At 35.3% G+C, this 27,696-nt stretch overlaps 1 protein-coding gene across 1 annotated transcript in view; it reads left to right on the top strand.

The window, feature by feature from the left end:
- Nucleotides 1–22,669, top strand: part of vclb (vinculin b) — a 72,080-nt gene extending 49,411 nt beyond the window's left edge. Inside the window, 11 exon segments of the mRNA NM_001317752.1 lie at nucleotides 1,897–2,087; nucleotides 4,408–4,607; nucleotides 8,237–8,365; nucleotides 11,958–12,107; nucleotides 13,273–13,381; nucleotides 15,027–15,329; nucleotides 16,177–16,301; nucleotides 16,781–16,966; nucleotides 19,836–20,039; nucleotides 22,167–22,271; nucleotides 22,363–22,669. Coding sequence (NP_001304681.1) covers nucleotides 1,897–2,087; nucleotides 4,408–4,607; nucleotides 8,237–8,365; nucleotides 11,958–12,107; nucleotides 13,273–13,381; nucleotides 15,027–15,329; nucleotides 16,177–16,301; nucleotides 16,781–16,966; nucleotides 19,836–20,039; nucleotides 22,167–22,271; nucleotides 22,363–22,509 — 1,849 coding nt within the window. The 3' untranslated portion in view covers nucleotides 22,510–22,669.
- Nucleotides 22,670–27,696: the final 5,027 nt, after the last annotated feature.

Raw genomic sequence — 27,696 nt, forward strand, 5'->3', positions numbered from 1 at the left:
CATTATACTCTCTAAAACTCACTCAGAACACCCCAAAACCCTCTGAAACACCCCAAAACACACAGAAACACCTCAATATACTCTCTGAAATGCACTCAGAACTCCCCAAAACTCTGACACACCCCAAAGCACACTGAAACCCCCAAAACACGCTAAAACACACTGAAACACCCCAATATACTCTCTGAAACACTCTCAGAACACCCCAAAACTCTCTGAAACACCCCAAATCATGCCCAAAACATAAAAACACTATGAAGTACCCTGAAATACCCCAAAACACCCTGAAACACCCCCAATTACACCAAAACACTCTGAAACACCCCAATATACTCTCTGAAACTCTCAGAACACCCCAAAACTCTCTGAAACACCCCAAAACATGCCCATAACACATAGAAACACTCTGAAGTACCCTGAAATACCCCAAAACACCCTGAAACACCCCCAATAACACACCAAAACACTCTGAAACACCCCAATATACTCTCTGAAACGCACTGAGAACACCCCAAAACACACTGAAACACCCTGAAACACTCAAACACCCCAATATACTCTCTGAAACACTCTCAGAACACCCTAAAACTCTCTGAAACACCCCAAAACACATAGAAACACTCTGAAACACCCCAATATACTCTCTGACACATTCTCAGAACACCCCAAAACTCTCCGAAACACCCCAAAACATGCCCAAAACACATAGAAACACTCTGAAGTACCCTGAAATACCCCAAAACACACCAAAACACTCTGAAACACCCCAATATACTCTCTGAAACACTCTCCGAACCATCCAAATCTCTCTGAAACACCCCAAAACATGCCCAAAACACATAGAAACACTCTGAAGTACCCTGAAATACCCCAAAACACCATGAAACATCCCAAAACACACCGAAACACCCCAATATACACTGAAACACACTCTGAAACACCCCAAAACACTCAGAACACCCCAAAACACTCTGAAACACACCGAAACACCACAAAATAATAAAAAAACTCTGAAATACCCTGAAATACACGTAAACAGCCAAAAACAGAACACCCTAAACATTGTGAACCACTCTGAAAAGCACTGAAACATCCTAAAACACTCTTAAAATGCACCAAAACAGACCTATGCACTCTGAAACACCCCAATATACTCGCTAAAACACACTCTGAAACACCCCAAAACACACCAAAACACCCAGAACACCCCAAAACACACTGAAGCACCCCGAAATACTCCAAAAAAACAACTATAAAACACCCTAAAATACCCATAAACAGCCCAAAACACTCAGAACACCCTAAACACTGTGAACCACTCTGAGAAGCACTGAAACATCCTATAACACTCTAAAAATGCACCAAAACAGACCTGTACACTCTGAAACACCCCAATATACTCTCTGAAACACTCGGTAAACACCCTGAAATGCACCAAATCACCAGATTATACTACCTGAAATGGCACAAAACCAACTGAAACACACCCCAAACACCACAATATAACTCTGAGACACACCAAAATACTCTCTGAAATGCCCCAAAACATGCTGAAGCGCTGGGAAGCTGAACACCTCCACACTGCTTTCCTGCATGGAAACTGTGTAATGTGGTGATTATGTTCTGTTCCTGCTGTTCATTGTTTGACTGTCGACTGTTTGCTGGTGGTTTAGCAACTCTTGCTCTGATGTCGGGAGATGTGAGTCAGATGTGTGGGTTTTCCTGACATCTATTCTACAGAAGTTCTACACATTCGCCAGGGTTAAATACATGTCATTTTTATAATTCAGTTTTTTCCTTCTGCTTAAGTGTGTCTATAATGCCACACATGGACCAGGAGTGTTTTTGTTCATGAATGATCTCTTATTTCCTCTCATGTGTGTGTGTTGTGTTCAGAGGTAAAGGTGATACTCCAGAGGCTCGAGCTCTGGCTAAGCAGATCGCCACGGCTCTGCAGAACCTGCAGTCTAAAACCAGTAAAGCGGTGGCAAACACTCGACCGGCCAAAGCAGCCGTTCATCTGGCCGGAAAGATGGAGCAGGCCGGCCGCTGGATTGACAACCCCACGCTGGACGACAGTGGCGTCGGTGAGAGAGATGCACACATCACACTCTCTTCTACACCCGCTGATAACATCAGCTTTCACTGATTAGATAACAAGAGGATGACAAATTGGAGCGGTTTATTGCCTCCAGATGTTGTGGGAACACATCACACACTGAACTGCAGTTGTGGTGGAGTTGCTCATCTGCTGACTGGGATTTGGTTTTGTTTGGTGATCTTTGAAGGGGCAAATAAATGTTAAAAGCTATAATAAATATATTATTTATATATTAATGTATGAATTGGACAGCAGTGGTTTGTTTCTGTAGCCTAAAATCTTTAGGGGTTAATGATATTGACAAATAAATTTTTATTTTATTTCAGCCAAGCTAAATTGTTAATTAATTTATTTAAAAAAAAACTGTTTTTAATGTACATTATTGTAACTTTGATTTATTTATTAATTTTAATTATTATTTGAAATCATCAGTTTTATTGATTTAGGAAGTTGTTATTATGTAATATGTATTTAACTGTATTGATCCCGCCATGATATAACATTAAGTTGCTGATGTGGCAATAATCAAACAAATAAACAAACAAAAACCAGGCCTAAATATATATATATATTCCATCCATTCATCCATTTATTTAGGAAGTTCATCCATCCATCCATCATGCTATATATCCATCATTCCATCCATTTATCCATCATTCCATATGACAATCAATCCATCCATCCATCCTATATATCCATCATTCTATATATCTATCATTCCATCTATCCATCCATCCATCCATCCATCCATCCATCCTATATATCTATCATTCTATATATCTATCATTTCATCCATCCATCCATCCTATATATCCATCCATCCATCCTATATATCCATCATTCTAAATATCTATCATTCCATCCATCCATCCGTCCATCCTATATATCTATCATTCTATATATCTATCATTTCATCCATCCATCCATCCTATATATCCATCCATCCATCCTATATATCCATTATTCTATATATCTATCATTCCATCCATCCATCCTATATATCCATCCATCCATCCATCCTATATATCCATCATTCTATATATCTATCATTCCATCCATCCATCCATCCTATATATCCATCCATCCATCCTATATATCCATCATTCTATATATCCATCATTCTATCCATCCATCTATCTTTGTATATATCTATCATTCCATCCATCCATGCATTCATCATTCCATCCATCCATCCTATATATCCATCATTCTATATATCTATCATTTCATCCATCCATCCTATATCCATCCATCCATCCATCCTATATATCCATTATTCTATATATCTATCATTTCATTCATCCATCCATCCATCCATCCATCCATCCTATATATATCCATCCATCCATCCTATATATCCATCATTCTATATATCTATCATTTCATCCATCCATCCTATATATCCATCCATCCATCCTATATATCAATTATTCTATATATCTATCATTTCATCCATCCATCCATCCTATATATCCATCCATCCATCCTATATATCCATCATTCTATATATCTATCATTCCATCCATCCATAAATCCATCCATCCAATCATCCATCCTATATATCCATCATACTATATATCCATCCATCCATCCATCCATCCATCCATCCATCCATCATTGTATATATCCATCTATCCATCCATCCATCTGTTATTCTATATATCTATTATTCCATCCATCCATCCATCCATCCATCCATCCATCCATCCATCCATCCATCCATCCATCCATCCATCCATCCATCCATCCATCCATCCATCCATCCATCCATCCATCCATCCATTCATCCATTCATTCATCCATCCGTTATTCTATATATCTATTATTCCATCTATCCATCCATCCATCCATTATTCTATATATATATTATTCCATCCATCCATCCATCCATTCATCCATTATTCTATATATATATTATTCCATCCATCCATCCATCCATCCATCCATTATTCTATATATATGTTATTCCATCCATCCATCCATCCATCCATTATTCTATATATATATTATTCCATCCATCCATCCATCCATCCATCCATCCATCCATCCATCCATCCATCCATCCATCCGTTATTCCATCCATCCATCCATCCGTTATTCCATCCATCCATCCATCCATCCATCCATCCATCCATCCATCCATCCATCCATCCGTTATTCTATGTATCTATTATTCCATCCATCCATTCTATCCATTATTCTATATATGCATCCATCCACCCACCCACCCTAAAGATCATAGAAAATCTTCATGTGATATCTTCAGCTGTGCATGTGTGTTTATCTGTACATGTGTGTGTGTTCAGGTCAGGCTGCCATCCGCGGTCTGCTGGCAGAGGGTCGTCGTCTGGCCAATGCTCTGCCGGCGGCGCAGCGTCAGGAGCTGCTGGGTAAATGTGAGCAGGTTGAACACCTGATGGCACAGCTGGCAGAGCTGGCAGCTCGAGGAGAAGGAGACAGTCCACAGGCCCGTGCCATCGCTCAGCAGCTGCAACACACACTCAAAGTAAGACAACACACACACTACTGTTCAACACTGCTTCGTCACCCTTTCTGTCATTTCAGCCCCTCTAAAAGGATAATCTTTGGCACAGTTTACCCAAAAAGTACTATATACTCACTATTTACTCACCTTCAAGTGGTTCCAAACATTTATAATCTTGTTTTGTGTCCAAATGAAGAAAGAAACTATTTTAAAGAAAGCTGGAAACCTGTAACCATTGACTTCTATAGTAGGAGGAACAAATGCCATGTAAGTCAATGGTTAATGTTTTCATCTAAACATCTTTTGTGTGCAGCAGAAGAAAGTCAGTGAAACAGGTTTGGAACAAGTTAAGAGAGAGTAAATGATGACAGAATTGTCAGTATTGGGTGAACTATCCCTTTAAACCATCAACATTGAATTAGAAAAATATGTAATTTAATAAAACAGATGAGCATTTGACAGACACTTTATTTGCATAGGCCTATCTAAAGGGTTAATGCTGTCAAATAATGATTGACCTCTTCCCAACAGGGAAAACCACAAACAATCAAGATTGCATGATTATATATGGTTATATTGCATGGCTTTGCCATCAAAAAATGTCATTATAATAGAAGTCAATGGGGCAAAAACAGCCAGCAACATTACCAAAGAGGAGGCAATGTAAACAATGCACAAGGGTTAAATCTGTAGTAGAAAATTAACACCAATAATAAAATTATGGCTCAACAGCCATAATAAACCTGCTAAAAAATGGCATTTGAGATAAACCGATAAAATTACTTTAATGTAGATGCAAATATCACAACTTCTTTAAGCAAACCTATTAAAATAAATGCATGCTGATCAAACCTTCAACCCATCAAACCTTATATTCAGAGGAATCACATACTGTATGGCAGGGGTGTACAAACTCGGTCATGGAGGTTCGGTGTCCTGCAGATTTTAGCTCCAACTTGCTAAAGTCACACCTGCAAGGATGCTTAGAAAGCCTAGTAAGAGCTTGATTAGCTAGCCCAGGTGTGTCTGATTGGGGGTGGAACTAAACTTTGCAGGTGGCCCTCCAGGACCGAGTTTGGACATGCCTGCTGTAAGGAGATTGATGAGGTAAAGAGTGCCACCTGCTGGAGAAGGAAGGAGAATCTTCCTCATGATCAACAGCACTCTAATAAGATTATATTCAGCACTCATCGAATATAAGCTCAATATGAAATCAATATTTTTACTCAGTTGCAAAAATCTATCATATGTGTTCCTTTGAACTTAATATAAATCAAAAGATTCTGAAAAAATGGATAAACTATTTTCATCATCATAATGAGCAGATTTCTGAGCGATCATTTGACGCTGCAGGAGAAATTTAAGATTAAAAAATCTGCATCGAGTCTTATTGATATTCACCTTTTGTATTCAATTTTACATTCTGTAAAATTAACATTGAAACATATATACCATACAGACATATACACTTTATATTTATTAGTTTATTATTAATCAAAAGAGAGAAGATAAATCCTGCATAAACCAATTTAATATCTACATAATACCACACTTGTGCTATATATATATATATATATATATATATATATATATATATATATATATATATATATATATATATATACATACATACATATATATGTGTGTATGTGTATGTATGTATGTGTATATCTGCAGTCTGCAGTTAAAGCACATCATGTTCATTACATTTCCATTGTGTTAGTGTATGTGTGTGTGTGTGTGTGTGTGTGTGTGTGTGTGTGTATTTATATATATATATATATATATATATATATATATATATATATATATATATATATATATATATATATATATATATATATATTTATTTATATATATATTTATTTATATATATATTTATGTATATATATATGTATGTATGTATGTATGTATATATATATATATATATATATATATATATATATATATATATATATATATATATATATATATATATATATTTATTTATTTATATATATATTTATATATTTATGTATATATATGGTGTGTGTGTGTGTGTGTGTGTGTGTGTGTGTGTGTATATATATATATATATTTATGTATTTATGCGTATATATATATTTATGTGTATATGTATATATATATATATTTATGTGTATATGTATATATGTATATATGTGTATATATATATATATATATATATATATATATATATATATATATATATATGTATATATATATATATATATATATATATTTTTTTTTTTTTTTATTTATATATATATATATATATATATATATATATATATATATATATATATATATATATATATATATATATATATATATAGGCTGATAGCCGTAATATATTTAAGTAATATCCGCACCCGTACAGCCTCTTTACCCTTTATGTATTACTCCGCCCACATACAGCCAGCAAAAAGCAGACACTACAGATGTAAAGTTTAAAAGATGCTTGCTCAGCTGTTTAACTGTCAGCTTATGATTTGAATCCAAGGTGGAAGAAAGTAGTTCCTCATGCATACATATAATCGTTTTTGAGACTCTCCATGTTTGATTTTGTTTTTATATACACAATTATGCCATCAAACTGTTGTATAAATGCAATATCACACGAGTAGCAGTGCGATATGTCTGTATATCGGCACTGGTGGGGGCACTAACGCACGTCTCCCACCAGTGCCGATATACAGCCATATAGCAGCAACTGCTACTCATGTGATATTGCTCATATATATTACAGATGAATGAATAGATAAATAAATAATTCCATATCAATGAATTATGTATCAATAGTATATTCATTAATTGTTCCTCCAATCATAAACAGATGATTTCTAAATAAATATAACAAATATCTACGGCAGCTAGCTCTCTGCAACTCTCACATGGTCGCCCACTGAAGCTAAGCAGGGCTGCGCCCGGTCAGTACCTGGATGGGAGACCACATGGGAAAGCTAGGTTGCTGTCAGAAGTGGTGTTAGTGAGGCCAGCAGGGGGCGCCCAACCTGCGGTCTGTGTGGGTCCTAATACCCCAGTATAGTGAAGGGGACGCTATACTGCTCAGTGAGCGGCGTCTTTCGGATGAGACGTTAAACCGAGGTCCCAACTCTCTGTGGTCGTTAAAGATCCCAGGATGTCCTTCGTAAAAGAGTAGGGGTTTAACCCCGGCATCCTGACCAAATCTGCCCACTAGCCTCTGTCCATCATGGCCTCCTAACCATCCCCATATTATCATTGGCTTCATCATTCTGTCTCCTCTCCACCAATCAGCTGGTGTGTGGTGTGCAGTCTGGCGCAAAATGGCTGCCGTCACATCATCCAGGTGGATGCTGCACACTGGTGGTGGATGAGGAGATTCCCTCAATGTGTAAAAGCGCTTTGAGTGCCTAGAAAAGCGCTATATAAATGTAAGGAAATGTTATTAATATTATTACTTATCTTACTACATTTTTGAATGCAGTTTTGATGGACATCTTATAAAAATATGAAGACAATTTGAGTGTGTGTGTGTGTGTGTGTGTGTGCGTGCAAGTGTGCTTATGTGTGAGGAGCTTTCTGTGTAATTGGTCTATGATGTTGTTCACGTATCTCTATAGTTATTTATGTCCTTGAAAAACATTAAATGAAATGTTGAAATGTTGCAGGAGCTGGAGGGTAAGATGCAAGACGCCATGACACAGGAAGTGTCCGACATCTTCAGCGACACCACCACTCCAATCAAACTACTGGCTGTAGCGGCGACGGCTCCTTCAGACTCTCCCAACAGAGAGGAGGTGACCACACACACATACAGAGACATATACACAAACACACGTAATAATCTGGCGCGGGCTTGGATACTAATCGACATACAGTTGACCCTTTGCTAAGCCACGCCCAAAAACCGCCATCCACCAATCGTGGCTTAGCAACTGTAGCTACGCGCAGGGGCTCTGTCAAGCTCCCGAGCGAGTGCATATGGATTGCGCAAATTTAATACCCGGTCTCCTTAAAGTTTGGACGGGATGGTGGAATATTTTCCCTTTTCAAAACCTAAAACCCAAGAGGAGAAATGCCAGCGTGGATCAATCTGTGCGAGGGGCGCTAATGGAGCGGAGCTAAGTTGGTTTTGTTTTGATATTCCTTGCACATTAAGTGATAGACAGACGGCAATAACTCACATCTCTTACCCTAAACAGATCTAAACTGTGTTTCCTACAAAAACACAAAGCAGGTTATGTTTCCCAGCTGTCTTATTCCTTTTTTTTTTTGCTCGATGTTATGAGTAATGCTCCGTTTAAGCCTTCACCATAACGCCCTATTCACACGGGGCTTCAGCATTGACGCTTGACTGAAGCCGTGTCTGAAGTTGGGGCTGAAGCGATCTTCTTAGAAGCATCAGCCAATGAAATTCAGTCAGCAATAGGCCAGTGTCTGAGCTGTTGTATTTGCATACAGCGATCTGATTGGCTGACGCGTCCATCGGCGCTTGAAAAGTTGAGCTAGTCCCAACTTCTCTGTAGAGGCGCTGACGGATCCACAATGCAGTTCGGCAACGCCTGACGTCATCCATTCAAAGTGAATGGGAAGCATTGACACTGAAGCCCCGTATGAATGGGGCGTAACATTAGTAACTTAGTCATACTAATAGCGAATAGGTCATAATGACATGAGTTATTGATCTGGAAAATACGAATCTGTAAATCTGTTGCGAACTTTACTAAACTTCATATTTCCATCTATTTCAAGCTACGAATATTCGACATTACAAATCAACAGAACAAAACCGAGATATGATCACAAACTGAGCAGCTGCGATCAATATACTTTACCCGCAGCTGTTGTTCAGTCATTCATAAAGAGCACACAAACACACTGACAGTAATAGGTAACTTACTGTACATTGTTATGGGTCACTGATGCTAATATTCGACACAAATCCATCAGTTTCCCCTTTCTGGCTGTTCTTTCTATGAATGAACTATGTAAAAGCACTGTCATGCGTGTTTCCTCGTCGGCAGGGCCAGAGTGGGACTCCTTTTTAGTTCTGGAGTTTCAAGCCTTAAGCCTGGTTTATACTTCTGTGTCAAGTGACCGGCGTAACCCACGGCGCATGCAACGCGCGTAGCTGTGCATTTATACTTCTGCGCGCTGTCTCTGTTGGTCTGCATTAACACTTCCGAAACGCTAGTTGGCAGTGAGGTGTAAATTTTGCCGATTTTGAGGCAGGAACAACTTTAACTATGAGGTAAACGCGAAACAAAACTTTCCATCCGGAGCTCCTTCATGGGACTCCACACTTGTAAACAATCGCTCCATCAGGCTCGCACCATTCACGCGGCTCTCTGTCTCGCTCAGACTCGTCAGCGATACGATGCCGACCAATCACAGAGCTTGCGCTACGCGTCGTTACGACGTGTAGTTACATTTTTTGAGAGGTGCACGTCAACGACGGCCACGGCAAAGGGCTATGCGTCAGCGCCGTAGCATACACCGACGTTTGACGCAGAAGTATAAATCAGCCTTTAGACCAGCCCACCTCAGTCGACGACTGACTATATTAAAATAACGTCATTTACAATTAAGTTTCAAATGACACTAACATGTCTTTTTCAAGGACACAGCTGCTTTAGAACTTCAAATGTTTTTCTTAAATAAAAAACACTGAAAATGAAAAAAACATATTATAGTCTGGTGAGGTTCGAACTCCGATCGGCGGCGTCGCAACGTAATGTGCAAACCACTAGACCACGGTGGCGCTGCTTAGTATAGCACTGTTATCTGCTGCTATTGATGTCTACTCTTTTTTTTTTTTACCCTTTTTAGATTTCTGATCAAGTTATATCAGATTTATTAATGTAATGAATCATCTGATTTTCATTGAGCAGGTGTAATATTCATTAACATTAATTAATATTCACTAAGGTGCTGCTGTTTGAGGTGGAATGGGGTGCAGCCCGCAGGTTAATGATGATCATCATTAACCTGCGGGCTGCATTTTGCTCACGGGGCTGCGATAAAATAAATAAAAAGAGCAGAGCTGCGGCAAAATAATGAATAAAAAGAGTGAGGATATGGTCAAATAAACAAATAAATGAAAAAAGTGTTTTTGAACTGTGGGAGGAAACCGGAGGACCTGGGGAAAACCCATGCGACCACAGGGAGAATGAGCAAACTCCGCACAGAAATGCCGTCTGGTTTGGAAAGGAATTAAACCAGGGGCATTCTTGCTGTGAGGCATTAGCGCTAATCGCTGGCCACCGTGACGCCCGTTTGAAAGGAGGGAAAGTATGGTTGGGGGGGGGGGGGGGGGGGGTGGTTCTTCAAGATGAAGATATTGAGATGAGAAAAGTCTGGTTATTTATAGTGAGTTATGGATCGTCTGATAGGATAATTAGTCATTAGCTAAAGTTGGAACAGCTGTGAACAATCATAAGCACGTGATCCTCTCGAAATTTGTTTATAATTAAACCACAAAAAGAGCAGAGCTGCGGCAAAATAATGAACAAAAAGAGTGAGTATATGGTCAAATAAACAAATAAATGAAAATAGTGCGACTGCTGAAAGTGCAAGCAGCTAGGGACACCGGCCCTCGCAGCCAAAAAACAGACCGGCCCACCGGGAATTCTCCCGGTTCTCCCGATTTGCCAATCCGGGCCTGCTCGTCTGTTAGTAACGCTACATTTCATTGCACAACAATTAATCTATCAGGCTTTTTGGCTAAAATAGAGGTTTAATTAATTATTATTAGATTATTTTTAAATGTCACCTCTCCTGCTGAGCATAAGCTGTTGAATGGTCAGCGTATGAGGCGGCTAGGCTTAGCTAGCTTCAATTTTGATTGATTTATTCTCTAATCGGTTGCCTATTATGTGGTGAATATACTCCTGTAATGCATACTGCAGTCCTTTTTTGCCTGGCTTTCTCGGATATCTCACCTGTTCACCAAAAATGACATTACATCCCTGGGAATTTGTTGAAAAAGCCGTGCCAGGCACGAAAGCTTGACAGGCGTAGCAACAGTAACTAAGGAGGGCGGGGCTTAGCGAAGGGTCCATTAAGAAATAAGAAGCAATCAAAGCAATAAAGAATAATATAATATATATACACACACACACACAGACACACAAAGAATGAGAGCATTTTTTAAAGTCAAATGAAATCTTGTAGTCGTTATATTTGGTTTTATGTTGTGTTTCATTGGTGCTAGTTGTTTGGCATCATCTCCCGGCGCTTATGCTTCATTTAATTCAGTTAATCAAGTTCATTTAATTAAGTCCAGTATTAAAGTTCCTTTGATTGTCTTCTATTTTTGATTAATAAAAATGTTTTTAAGCAATGCTTTTGGTTTTGTTTACTAAAATAACCTTGGTGTGTTGTGATCAGGTGTTTAAGGAACGGGCCTCAAACTTTGAGAATCACGCTAGTCGTCTGGGAGCCACGGCGGAGAAAGCAGCAGCGGTCGGGACCGCAAACAAGAGCACGGTGGAGGGCATACAGGCGGCGGTCAAATCAGCCAGAGACCTGACGCCGCAGGTAAAACACCAACACACACCTCTAATGAAGAAGATCAGGAACAGGTCCGCAGGGTCTTATAAAGCACTTTCAATTTAGAGATTTTTTCTTTTATTATTATGCAGAGAGATTAGGGATGCGCAGATTACCCACAAACCCTGCAAGTAACCGTTTGGTGTGGGTAAAGAAATTGTCACTTTATTTGCAGGGCGGGTCGAGTGGGTCATTTTCAAAATAAAAAGTCTATGTATGTTGCGTGCAATTCTCTATAGCCTATATTAGTATTTGGAAAAATCTATTTTCATATTGTATTAAGTTCTTTGATAAGGTTACCATCCCTCAAACATGTGGCATCACATAACAGTGATAAATAGCTCCTGCTGCCAGCCACAAAAATGGAGAAATGAAGAGGGAAGACTAGGTGCAGATATTGAGGTTAGGCTAAAAAAGTTCAAGCTAAAGTTTATAACATCGTCTGGAAGCGGTTTTCAGAAATAGTAGCAGCAGGAGACAACAGCAGTATCAGCTGCGTGAAGTGCAGCTTGTGTGAAAAAAGCAAACACGAGAGCCACAAAACACGTACTAACTTGTTTTTGCCAATTGAGGGGCTTTTTTTATTGTCAGTACTCTGTCTATATGTCTATTTAATGTTCGCGGGTGTGTTGTAAAAATAGATACAGTGGTGCAGGGTGGCGGGTCAAATAATTTCATTAAAAGCAGGACCCACAGGTTGGAAAAAAAGCTGACCTGCTCATCACTATTACACAGTATTACATGACATGAAAAAAACATATAAAGACAGTCGGGTACAGCCAGGTGTGTGTGTGCATGTGACAACATTGTAGAGATTATTTTTGGTACATCTAACAGTGTGGTTATGATAACCATCCGACAAGCTGATCCAGCAAAGATTAGTGCTTAAAATGTCACTAAAATGCAGTATTTAAACCTCATAATTGAACAGAAAACGAGGCGAATAACTGCAATAAAGAAGAAGAACCACCCCGTACAATAGGCTGGCTGTGGGCCTCATACTGTAAGTTAACATGTGGCCAGTGTTACTGGTTGAAATCTAAAGTGGCGATGAGGTCTTAAAATGAAGTTAAAAAGAAGAAATGAGGTCTTTAAAGGTATTAAATTTCACCCTGATGATGAAGATGAGTGTGCTGACCCTTCTGTCCCGCAGGTCGTTTCTGCTGCTCGCATCCTGCTGAAGAATCCTGGAAATCAGGCAGCATTTGAGCACTTCGAGACCATGAAGAACCAGTGGATCGACAACGTGGAGAAAATGACAGGTGACCTCAAGTTGTATTATTAATTATTATATATATATATATATATATATATATATATATATATATATATATATATATATATATATATATATATATATATATATATATATTTGTTTTGATCGGTGTGACTCCACTTATTTTTTTTTTATTTTTTTTTTTTAATGTATGGTTTTATTTTATAAACTTCAGTTATTAACCTTTCATAGCATTAAATCACATCCATATATTTTTATTTTTAGTATGTTAATTAAATAAAAAATTTAAATTTTTATTTTTTTAAGTATACAAAAGTGGGCGGAGTCAAACAGACCAAAACAAACTTTGTACTTGAGTTTATTTGTATAAATTTGTTTATTTTGTGCTTTATTTAATTACTTTTATATTCATTATTCCTATCTATATTATAGTTTATTTTAATAAATTGTTTTTTTATATTTTTTATTTTAATATTCTATTTTATTGTGTTTATTTTTTAATAAAGTTAAATAATTAACATGTTCTAGCATGAAATCTTAAAACATATATTTATATTAGTTATATATATATATATATTATAATTTATTATTTTATGTTTATTTTCATACTTTATTTTATTTTAATTATTTTATTTTAGAAACTTCAGTGATTAACATGCTATAGCATGCTAATTAAATCTCATCCATATATTTTTTTAATGTGTTAATTAAATACAAATAAAAATATCTTTTTATTTTTATGTTTAAAAAAAATAACGTGGGCGGAGTCACACAGACCAAAATAAATTTTAAACTTAAATTTATTTGCATAAATTTGCTTATTTTATGGTTTATTCAATGGAATTTAATTTTGTATAATTTAAGAATGTTAATATATATATATATATATATATATATATATATATATATATAAATAACTTTTATATTCATTATTTCTATCTATATTATAATTTGTTATTTAATTGTTTTGTTTTTTATATGTTTTTTTATATTTTATTTAAATATTTTTATTTTATTTTTATAAACTTCAGTAATAGACATATTATAGCTTGTGTGTGTATGTATATATATATATATATATATATATATATATATGTATGTGTATGTATATATATATATATATATATATATATATATATATATATATATATATGTGTGTGTGTGTGTGTGTGTGTGTGTGTGTGTGTGTGTATGTATTTGTAATATGTTAATTAATTAAAATAAAAAATACAAAAGTGGGCGGAGTCACACACACACCAAAACAAAGACAAACATTCAGACACAGACTGCACATTTACAATGCAGAATAACTGACTTTAGGGTCACACTTTATTTTGGTGGTCTGTTACATTGCATCTACATGCCAGCTAATTCTCATTAGATTATAAGTTGACTGTTAGGTTGGGGTTAGTGTAAGTTGACATGTACTTGCAAGTTTCTTTTAGTCAGTTAAATGTCTGTGGAAGGAGCAGAATCAGCAGATATTAAGCAGACAGTCTGCTGATACTCAACTGGACCATCAAAATAAAGTGTTACTGACTTTAGCATTGGGTTTCTGATAAGCAATTTTGTCTTTTAAATAGCTTTAAACACATGGTATTTTTATGCTGTAGAAGCGTTGAAAACTTCCACAGCCCCTTTAAGTGTCTGATCTGCTCTCTGTCTCTCAGGTCTGGTGGATGAAGCCATAGACACCAGGTCTCTGCTCGCCGCATCGGAAGACGCCATTAAGAAAGATCTGGATAAATGTCAGGTGGCCATGGCCAATCACCAGCCTCAGATGCTTGTCGCCGGGGCAACCAGCATCGCCCGACGGGCCAATCGGATCCTGCTGGTGGCGAAGCGAGAGATTGAAAACTCAGAGGACCCGAAGTTCAGAGAAACGGTGAAAGCGGCTTCAGACGAGCTCAGCAGAACCATCTCTCCAATGGTCATGGATGCCAAAGCTGTGGCCGCAAACATAAAGGACCAAGGTGAGACACAGAGGAAGAAAGATGGAGATGAAAAGTGTGTGATCAAGGAGTGTGGGTATTTTTGACTCGGGCCACCCATGTGTTGTTACTAGAAGGGATACAGCTGTGGCCGGAAGTTAACAAAAAATGTTTATAGTATTATTTAAATTAACCATTAATTTTATTTTATTAACGTCAACCCCATCCCAAACCTCACAGTAATGTAAAAACAATAATTATACAGAGTATTATTCATATTATTTATTAAATTGCGCATTTAATTGTATTTTATTAACGTCTACCCCATCCCAACCCTTACAGTAATGTAAAACAGTATTTATACAGAGTATTATTCATATTATTTATTAAATTGAGCATTTAATTGTATTTTATTAACGTCTACCCCTACCACAAGCCTCACAATAATGTAAAAATAGTAATTATGCGGAGTATTATTCATATTATTTATTAAATCACCCATTTAATTGTATTTTATTAACGTCTACCCCATCCCAACTATCACAGTAATGTAAAACAGTAATTATACTGAGCATCATTCATATTATTTATTAAATTATCTATAAAATTGTCTTTTAATAACATCTACCCCTACCACAACCCTCATAGTAATGTAAAAAAATATAAATTATTGTGTTTACAGTGTAACAAAATTTACATTGATGTGAGAATTCTGCAGCTGTATCCCCTATAGATGTTACAGTGACCGCCTATTACTATCATGTATAATAAGCACAGTGTCTAGCTCTACTATGAAACACTCACTGCATACGTTTATTCACTAGTAGCTCTCACAGCTGAACAATTCAATGATCAAAACCAAATCAATGCTCAATATCCTCCTGAACAGGCCTTCAGAGGGGCTTCCTGGACTCCGGTTTTAAGATTCTGGGTGCGGTGGCTAACGTCAGGGACGCTTTCCAGCCGCAGGAGCCCGAATTCCCTCCTCCACCTCCAGACCTGGAGAGCCTGCAGGTCAGACTCAGCACACACTGCACCATATTAAACTCTCCCTCTGGAGAATTTTCAGATTTCTGCATTCTAAAGTTAAATATATATTTAATTAATACATATAATAATTATTTTTATTTTTATTTTACTTCTCCACCTCTTGCATAATTTGTATTTATATATTTTCTGTATTGCTGTAGAGCCCAATATGGGTTAGTTTTATTTATAATGTTGATTTATTTATATTATTATGATTATTATTATATGTTTTTTATTTGTGTTTGGCCCTAAATATTGTTTTTGATGCAGGAATATATAATTATAATTGCTTAATTAAATGCACTAGGCTTATTCAGTATTTTAAGGCTAATGCGAGTTTAAATTACATCACAGGAATGCATAAAAAGCTGCTCAAAATCTGCCGTAAACCTAAGACAGAAATGCAAGCGGCATTAAACTCTGTGATGGTTAAATCCTGAGCACTTAAACTGTTTGTCTTTCAGATAAGCGACACGGCTGCTCCTCCCAAACCACCGCTGCCGGAGGGTGAAGTTCCTCCACCCAGACCTCCACCACCCGAGGAGAAGGACGAGGAGTTCCCGGAGCAGCAGGCCGGAGAGATGGTCAGCGAGCCCATGATGGTGGCCGCACGACAGCTGCACGACGAGGCCCGCAAGTGGTCCAGCAAGGTCAGATCATGGATCAATCATACTATACTTTAGATGTTTTATTACCATAGCAACTATAGAATCTCCGATACAGATCAATTACTGTAGTTGATTTATTACCATAGCAACTATAGAATCACTGCTCTAGACAAATTATTATAGTTGATTTATTACCATAGCAACTAAAGAATCGCAGATACAGATCAATTACTATAGTTGATTTATTACCCTAGCAACTAAAGAATCGCAGATACAGATCAATTACTATAGTTGATTTATTACTATAGCAACTATAGAGTCGCCAATACAGAATAGTTACTACAGTTGATTTATTACCATAGCAACTATAGAATCGCAGATACAGATCGATTACTATAGTTGATTTATTACCATAGCAACTATAGAATCACTGATACAGATCAATTACTATAGTTGATTTATTACCATAGCAACTATAGAATTGCCAATACAGATCAATTACTATGGTTGATTTATTACCATAGCAACTAAAGAATCGCAGATACAGATCAATTACTATAGTTGATTTATTACCATAGCAACTATAGAATCGCCGATACAGATCAATTACTGTAGTTGATTTATTACCATAGCAACTATAGAATCACTGCTCTAGACAAATTATTATAGTTGATTTATTACCATAGCAACTAAAGAATCGCAGATACAGATCAATTACTATAGTTGATTTATTACTATAGCAACTATAGAGTCGCCAATACAGATCAGTTACTACAGTTGATTTATTACCATAGCAACTATAGAATCGCAGATACAGATCCATTACTATAGTTGATTTATTACCATAGCAACTATAGAATCGCTGATACAGATCAATTACTATAGTTGATTTATTACCATAGCAACTATAGAATTGCCAATACAGATCAATTACTATAGTTGATTTATTACCATAGCAACTAAAGAATCGCAGATACAGATCAATTACTATAGTTGATTTATTACCATAGCAACTATAGAATCGCCGATACAGATCAATTACTGTAGTTGATTTATTACCATAGCAACTATAGAATCACTGCTCTAGACAAATTATTATAGTTGATTTATTACCATAGCAACTAAAGAATCGCAGATACAGATCAATTACTATAGTTGATTTATTACTATAGCAACTATAGAGTCGCCAATACAGATCAGTTACTACAGTTGATTTATTACCATAGCAACTATAGAATCGCTGATACAGATCAATTACTATAGTTGATTTATTACCATAGCAACTATAGAATCGGTAATACAGATCAATTACTATAGTTGATTTATTACCATAGCAACTATAGAATTGCCAATACAGATCAATTACTATAGTTGATTTATTACCTTAGCAACTAAAGAATCGCAGATACAGATCAATTATTATAGTTGATTTATTACCATAGCAACTATAGAATCGCCGATACAGATCAATTACTATAGTTGATTTATTACCATAGCAACTATAGAATTGCAGATACAGATCAATTACTATAGTTGATTTATTACCCTAGCAACTTTAGAATCACAGATACAGATAAATTACTATAGTTGATTTATTACCATAGCAACTATAGAATCGCCAATACAGATCAATTACTATAGTTGATTTATTACCATAGCAACTATAGAATCGCAAATACAGATCAATTACTATAGTTGATTTATTACCATAGCAACTATAGAATCGCCAATACAGATATTACCCTGCAGATATTACCCTAGCAACTATAGAATCGCTGATAGAGATCAATTACTATGTTTGATTTATTACCCTAGCTACTATAGAATCGCCGATACAGATCAATTACTATAGTTGATTTATTACCATAGCAACTATTGAATCGCAGATACAGATCAATTACTATAGTTGATTTATTACCCTAGCAACTATAGAATTGCTGATATAGATCAATTACTATGGTTGATTTATTACCATAGCAACTATAGAATTGCCAATACAGATCAATTACTATAGTTGATTTATTACCATAGCAACTATAGAATCGCCAATACAGATATTACCCTGCAGATATTACCCTAGCAACTATAGAATCGCTGATAGAGATCAATTACTATGTTTGATTTATTACCCTAGCTACTATAGAATCGCCGATACAGATCAATTACTATAGTTGATTTATTACCATAGCAACTATTGAATCGCAGATACAGATCAATTACTATAGTTGATTTATTACCCTAGCAACTATAGAATTGCTGATATAGATCAATTACTATGGTTGATTTATTACCATAGCAACTATAGAATTGCCAATACAGATCAATTACTATAGTTGATTTATTACCATAGCAACTATTGAATCGCAGATACAGATCAATTACTATAGTTGATTTATTACCCTAGCAACTATAGAATCGCTGATATAGATCAATTACTATGGTTTATTTATTACCATAGCAACTATAGAATTGCCAATACAGATCAATTACTATAGTTGATTTATTACCATAGCAACTATAGAATCGCTGATACAGATCAATTACTATAGTTGGTTTATCACCATAGTAACTATATAATCGCTGCAACAAATCAATTACTATAGATGTTTTATCACCATAGCCACCATTGAATCACTGCTATAGATCAATTACTATAGTTGTTTTATTACCATAGTAACTAGAGAATCACCACTACAGATCTATTACTATAGTTGATTTATTACCATAGCAACTATAGAATCACTGCTATAGATCAACTACTATAGTTTATTTATTACCATTGCAACTATAGAATCACCACAACAGATCAAACAACCATATTATCATAGATTATATATGGCACATCACTAACTGCAGAATTCCATTAACGAACTATTGATTGTAATTGAATGTCCATGTTGATTGTGCTCAGGGTAATGATATCATCGGTGCGGCGAAGCGCATGGCTCTGCTGATGGCTGAAATGTCTCGTCTGGTTCGGGGCAGTGGCGGAAATAAGAGAGCCCTCATCCAGTGCGCTAAAGACATTGCTAAAGCCTCTGATGAGGTCACGCGCCTCGCTAAAGAGGTTGCTAAACAGTGCACAGACAAACGCATACGGACCAACCTGCTGCAGGTAAGAGAAAAAGGTTTTAATATAGTTGTTGTGTTACCATAGCAACTATAGAATGACTGCTTCAGTATTGGAAGATTTGTTTATTTTACTATAGTTGTTGTGTTACCATAGCTACTATAAAATGACGACTACAACATTGCGCGAATTGATTATTTTACTATAGTTGTTGCGTTACCATAGCTACTATAGAATGGCGACTACAACATTGCGCGAATTGATTATTTTACTATAGTTGTTGTGTTACCATAGCTAGTATAGAATGACAATTACAATATTGTGCGATTTGACTATTTTATTTTAGTTGTTGTGTTACCATAGCTACTATAGAATGACAATTACAATATTGTGCGATTTGAATATTTTATTTTAGTTGTTGTGTTACCATAGCTAGTATAGAATGACAACTACAATATTGTGCGATTTGACTATTTTACTTTAGTTGCTGTGTTACCATAGCTACTATAGAATGACAACTACAATATTGTGCGATTTGACTATTATACTATAGTTGTTGTTACCATAGCTACTATAGAATGACAACTACAATATTGTGTGATTTGACTATTTTACTATAGTTGTTGTGTTACCATAGCTAGTATAGAATGACAACTACAATATTGTGCGATTTGACAATTTTATTTTAGTTGTTGTGTTACCATAGCTACTATAGAATGACAACTACAATATTGTGCGATTTGACTATTTTACTTTAGTTGTTGTGTTACCATAGCTACTATAGAATGACAACTACAATATTGTGCGATTTGACTATTTTACTATAGTTGTTTTGTTACCATAGCTAGTATAAAATGACAACCACAATATTGTGCGATTTGACTATTTTACTTTAGTTGTTGTGTTACCATAGCTACTATAGAATGACAACTACAATATTGTGCAATTTGACTATTTTACTTTAGTTGTTGTGTTACCATAGCTACTATAGAATGACAACTACAATATTGTGCGATTTGACTATTTTACTTTAGTTGTTGTGTTACCATAGCTACTATAGGATGACAACTACAATATTGTGCGATTTGACTATTTTACTTTAGTTGTTGTGTTACCATAGCTACTATAGAATGACAACTACAATATTGTGCGATTTGACTATTTTACTATAGTTGTTTTGTTACCATAGCTAGTATAAAATGACAACTACAATATTGTGCGATTTGACTATTTTACTTTAGTTGTTGTGTTACCATAGCTACTATAGAATGACAACTACAATATTGTGCAATTTGACTATTTTACTTTAGTTGTTGTGTTACCATAGCTACTATAGAATGACAATTACAATATTGTGCGATTTGAATATTTTATTTTAGTTGTGTTACCATAGCTAGTATAGAATGACAACTACAATATTGTGCGATTTGACTATTTTACTTTAGTTGCTGTGTTACCATAGCTACTATAGAATGACAACTACAATATTGTGCGATTTGACTATTATACTATAGTTGTTGTTACCATAGCTACTATAGAATGACAACTACAATATTGTGTGATTTGACTATTTTACTATAGTTGTTGTGTTACCATAGCTAGTATAGAATGACAACTACAATATTGTGCGATTTGACAATTTTATTTTAGTTGTTGTGTTACCATAGCTACTATAGAATGACAACTACAATATTGTGCGATTTGACTATTTTACTTTAGTTGTTGTGTTACCATAGCTACTATAGGATGACAACTACAATATTGTGCGATTTGACTATTTTACTTTAGTTGTTGTGTTACCATAGCTACTATAGAATGACAACTACAGGACTGTGCAATTTGTTTACTTTGTTATAGTTGTTGTGTTACCATAGCTACTATAGAACATAGGTTACAGTATTTGGTGATTTATTTATTTTAGTATAGTTGTTGCGTTACCATATCAACTATTGAATTAAATTTGCAAATCAGTTCAGTTACTTGTTATTCCTTAAAAATAATGTAGTATTTACTATTTACCCTACTATACTTTGCTATACTATATACTTTACTATAGTATTTTTAGGAAAACAGGGATTTAATGAAATTCTGTCAGTGTGCAGATACACATTTTAAAAGGTGTGTGTGTCTGTGTGTGTGTGTGTGTGTGTGTGTGTGTGTGTGTGTGTACAGGTGTGTGAGAGGATCCCCACCATCAGTACTCAGCTGAAGATTCTGTCCACGGTGAAGGCTACAATGTTGGGCCGCACCAACATTAGCGAGGAGGAATCAGAGCAGGTCAGATCTGTCTGTCTGTCTGTCTGTCTATCTATCGATCTATCTATTATGTTTGTTTCTCCTGTAAATCTGTGCTGTTGCTGTCCCTCAGGCCACTGAGATGCTGGTCCACAACGCTCAGAACCTCATGCAGTCCGTGAAAGAGACTGTCCGAGAAGCTGAAGCCGCATCCATCAAGATCCGCACTGACGCCGGCTTCACCCTGCACTGGGTCCGCAAGACACCCTGGTACCAGTGAGACCACAGCGCACGTATCCAACAATGCATTTCAGTCCATAAATGTCCAACGCAGACCTGTCATCAAACTCCTGGATTATATATTCCATATTTTGTTCTTTATTGTTGATGAGTGTCAGGAAATAGGTGATTCTGTTCCTTTAAAGCAGGGGTGTCCAAACTCGGTCTTGGAGGGCCGGTGTCCTGGAGAGTTTAGCTCCAACCCTAATCAAACACACCTGAACCAGCCCCTCCAGGAATTGACTTTGAGACCTATGATTTAAAGGAACAGTACACCCTAAAAATGCACGTCTTTCCGATAATGAATTTCTGTAAAAGAAAAAGAAGATATTTTGAAGAATGTCAGAAACTGGTGGTCATTGACTTCCATTGGAACAGAAATGCATACTATGGAAGTTAATGGTTACTTATTTCATGAATCTATAAAATATCTTACCTTTTATTTAATGTAAGACTGTAACAGCTGAGTAAATTAAGACATATAATGAATTTTGAAGTGGGCTGTCCCTTTAATTTGATCATTGCGTTTTTAATTTGCGAAAGGTTATATATATTTGTTCTGATGGTTTCCGGTTATATATTTATGGGGAAAGTTTAAATAGTTATTTCAGAAAGGTCATTAGTATTTCTGATTGGATCTGTGGGTGCAAACTGAAAAAGTCTGTATACATTTAAGTTTTTGTTTTGTTTCTAGTTCAGATGTCTAAAATTTATTAAATCAAGAACCAATTTAGTCAAGTAAAGAATATTGCTTTCTTTTCTATGAAAGCCCGTTCCCCCCACCGAATAAAAAAATAAATTAATTAATACAGTGCAAAAAAAAATTATAAATTCAGAATTAGGAGTTATAAATTCAGAATTAGGAGTTATAAAGTCAGAATTACGTGTTATAAAGTCAGAATTACATGTTATAAAGTCAGAATTACGTGTTAAAAATTCAGAATTACAAGTTATAAAGTCAGAATTATGAGTTATAAAGTCAGATTTACGTGTTATAAAGTCAGAATTACGTGTTATAAAGTCAGAATTACATGTTATAAAGTCAGAATTACGTGTTAAAAATTCAGAATTACGAGTTATAAAGTCAGAATTATGAGTTATAAAGTCAGATTTACGTGTTATAAAGTCAGAATTACGAGTTATAAACTCAGAACTATGTCTTATAAAGTCAGATTTAGGAGTTATAAATCCAGAATTACGTGTTATAAAGTCAGAATTACATGTTATAAAGTCAGAATTACGTGTTAAAAATTCAGAATTACGAGTTATAAAGTCAGAATTACGTGTTATAAAGTCAGAATTACATGTTATAAAGTCAGAATTACGTGTTAAAAATTCAGAATTACAAGTTATAAAGTCAGAATTATGAGTTATAAAGTCAGATTTACGTGTTATAAAGTCAGAATTACGTGTTATAAAGTCAGAATTACATGTTATAAAGTCAGAATTACGTGTTAAAAATTCAGAATTACGAGTTATAAAGTCAGAATTATGAGTTATAAAGTCAGATTTACGTGTTATAAAGTCAGAATTACGAGTTATAAACTCAGAACTATGTCTTATAAAGTCAGATTTAGGAGTTATAAATCCAGAATTACGTGTTATAAAGTCAGAATTACATGTTATAAAGTCAGAATTACGTGTTAAAAATTCAGAATTACGAGTTATAAAGTCAGAATTACGAGTTATAAAGTCAGAATTACGAGTTATAAAGTCAGATTTACGTGTTATAAACTCAGAACTATGTCTTATAAAGTCAGATTTAGGAGTTATAAATCCAGAATTACGTGTTATAAAGTCAGAATTACGAGTTATAAAGTCAGAATTACGTGTTATAAAGTCAGAATTACGTGTTATAAAGTCAGAATTACGTGTTATAAAGTCAGATTTATGTGTTGTAAAGTCAGAATTACGAGTTATAAAGTCAGAATTACGAGTTATAAAGTCAGAATTACGTGTTATAAAGTCAGAATTACGTGTTATAAAGTCAGAATTACGAGCTGTAAAGTCAGAATTACCTGTTATAAAGTCAGAATTACGAGTTTTAAAGTCAGAATTGTGAGTTATGTTATGGTGAATGGCCATTAATAAAGTGTTAAGGACTGTTCTGTGATCTGGTATGGATTCACAGCTCAGGTTCTCCAATTAAGGCGAGGAGACCACAGAATTTGGTTGACACTTTTACTGAACTGAAAATGAACTAATGCAGCCCTTTTAGTTTAGCCCTCGTCTATGTACGATACATATGTCTGCAGCTCCCACATACACCACATGAGGGCACTCTTGCAATATGAAACAAAAAACAGCAGCAACAAAATGTCAATCATATCATTGTTACACATATAATAGATAAATAATATAGAAATCTTAATTTTAGACTTTATGAGGAATCCCACAACCAATAGCTAATAGTTTCAGGCACTCTGTTTAATGCTTTATAATTGCTATTTAGACCAAATGAAAAAGAACAAATCCATAACCATAAATAGATAGCATAGTTCAGCCAGCCTATATATTTCCTTTATGAAAGCGTGATAAACAATAACATATACACATATAGGCGTTATGTTGTTATTATGAGCTAATGTGCATACATCTTGAGCTGATGTACATAACGCTTCATGGCCAGTCGCCAATAACAGGAAACTCGTTAATAACTTGGAATTCTGACTTTAGATTTTGGAATTCTGACTTAACTCAGATTTCTGTCTTATTAACTCAGAATTCTGACTTTACAACTCGGAATTTCGATTTTAGAACTCGGAATTCTGACTTTAGATTTTGGAATTCTGACTTAACTCAGAATTCTGACTTTAAATTTTTTTTAATTCTGACCTAACTCAGATTTCTGTCTTAATAACTCGGAATTCTGACTTTAAATTTTTTTTAATTCTGACCTAACTCAGATTTCTGTCTTAATAACTTGGAATTCTGACTTTATAATTTTTTTTTTTTTACATTGTATAAATTTTGTATTTTTTATTCAGTGGCGGGAACGGGCTTCCATACTTTTCAGAAGTCAAATAATTTAATTATTTCTTTAAAATGAGCAAAATAATGTGCCAGCGGTGAAAGAAAAATAAACTTATATCAAACCAAACAACAAGATTATTTTACTTCACTCCTGGGCTGATTATCTTGCTTTTTTATGCCTAATTTTGACTTTCAATTCTGAAAAGAGGCGGTTCATTCCACTGTGGCGACTCCAGATTAATAAAGCCGACAGAAAAATAATAATGGAATGAATTTCTGAAAGCAATACAATAGTTTGTACTGGTCTACAATCTTATTTTAAGGATGTTTCGATAAATGAACTAGAAACAAGACTTGAACTGTAAGTAAGAACAACATTTGACAGTGCGTTTATGCATATTATATCTCACCAGCACCTCATGTTCACCTTTTTGAATGTTTTATTAAATGCACAATTGTTTTTTCATCACAAAAACGAAACTACAATCACAAATTATGGATTATAAACTCCTCAAAGTTTGTGGACCAGTGAAATCTTTCATTCAGGGATCCGACACTGCAAACCAGTACTGAAATGAAGAGGTAATCAAACATGAGACCTGGTGCTTCCTGCAATCTATGCCAAACCAGTCTGTTTCCATAATATATCCACACACACACACACACACACACAGACTGCCGTCCTCGTATCTCCACTGTGCTCATACACTACTAGAGTCTCTTGCAGATGCACACTCAAGTATATTTATATGAGTGAGATGAAAACGCTCTCTGCCTTTTGTATCGTCGAGCAGTTTTAATGTAAATAATGTGTTTAAAGACAGCCTGTAAGACCTTCATGTGCCTTGTCATAATAAAAGAACTAATTATCATATTGTTTGTGTTCAACTGTGTTTGTATTTATATACGCATTTATCGTGTCTGGCCATGGGGGTGGGGGGGAGGAGGGGTCTCTCCACTCCACCACCAGTGTGCAGCTCTACTTGGATGACACGCCAGCAGCAACAGGACAATGTCACCAGTGCTTCACCACACACCAGCTGTAGGTAGAGTGGAGAGACAGTGATAGAGCCAATTCAGTGAATGGTGATGATTGGGAGGCCGTGATGGTTAAGGGGCTGAGAAGGAGTTTGGCCAGGACACCAGGGTTACACCCCTACTCTTTACCGGAAGTGCCATGGGATTATTAATGACCACAGAGAGTCAGGAGCTCAGTTTAACGTCTCATCTGAAAGACGGCGCTCACTGACAGTATACTGTTCCCTTCACTATACTGGGGCATTAAGACTCACACAGACCACAGGTTGAGCGCCCCCTGCTGGCCTTTCTAACACCACTTCTAACAGCAACCTAGTGTTCCCATGTGGTCTCCCATCCATGAGTGTGAGTGTGTATGGGTGTTTCCCAGTGCTGGGTTGCAGCTGGAAGGCCATTCGCTACATAAAGCAAATGCTGGATAAATTGGCGGTTCATTCCTAAGCCAAGGAAACATTAATAAATTTGGCTGGATACCTACATATTAAAAAAAGACATTTATTCAACATTGGTGTCTTATATTTTATTTGCTTTATTTATTAAGTTGTGGAATTATTAAGTTGTGGCTCCATTAAATATAGTAGTAAAATATATTATATATATATATATATATATATATATATATATATATATATATATATATATATATATATATTTTTTTTTTTTTTTTTATTGTTAACAAACCATACAGGCTGAAAAAAACTATATTTATTTTTTTTTTTGTCGTCTTTAAATTTTGTATAAAATGCATCAAAACTATTTTAGACAAATATTAATTTAACAATAATTTAAAAACATATATATATATATATATATATATATATATATATATATATGTATGTATATTTTTATATATATATATATATATATATATATATATATATATATATATATATATATATATATATATATATATGTATATATATATATATTTATTTATATATATATATATATATATATATATATATATATATATATATATATATATATATATATATATTTATTTATTTTTATTTATTTTTATATATTTTTTTTATTTCTATTTAACGGAGAGCAGATTTTTTCAACAAATTTCAGCATGTAACAGAAATTGGGGAAAAAAAATAAACGGGGGGGGGGTTAATAATTCTGACTTCAACTGTGCGTGCGTGTGTGTGTGTGTGTGTATTTATATATATCA

Source organism: Danio rerio, chromosome 12 (assembly GCF_049306965.1).
Source record: "Danio rerio strain Tuebingen ecotype United States chromosome 12, GRCz12tu, whole genome shotgun sequence".
In the NCBI taxonomy this organism is placed as follows: domain Eukaryota; kingdom Metazoa; phylum Chordata; class Actinopteri; order Cypriniformes; family Danionidae; genus Danio; species Danio rerio.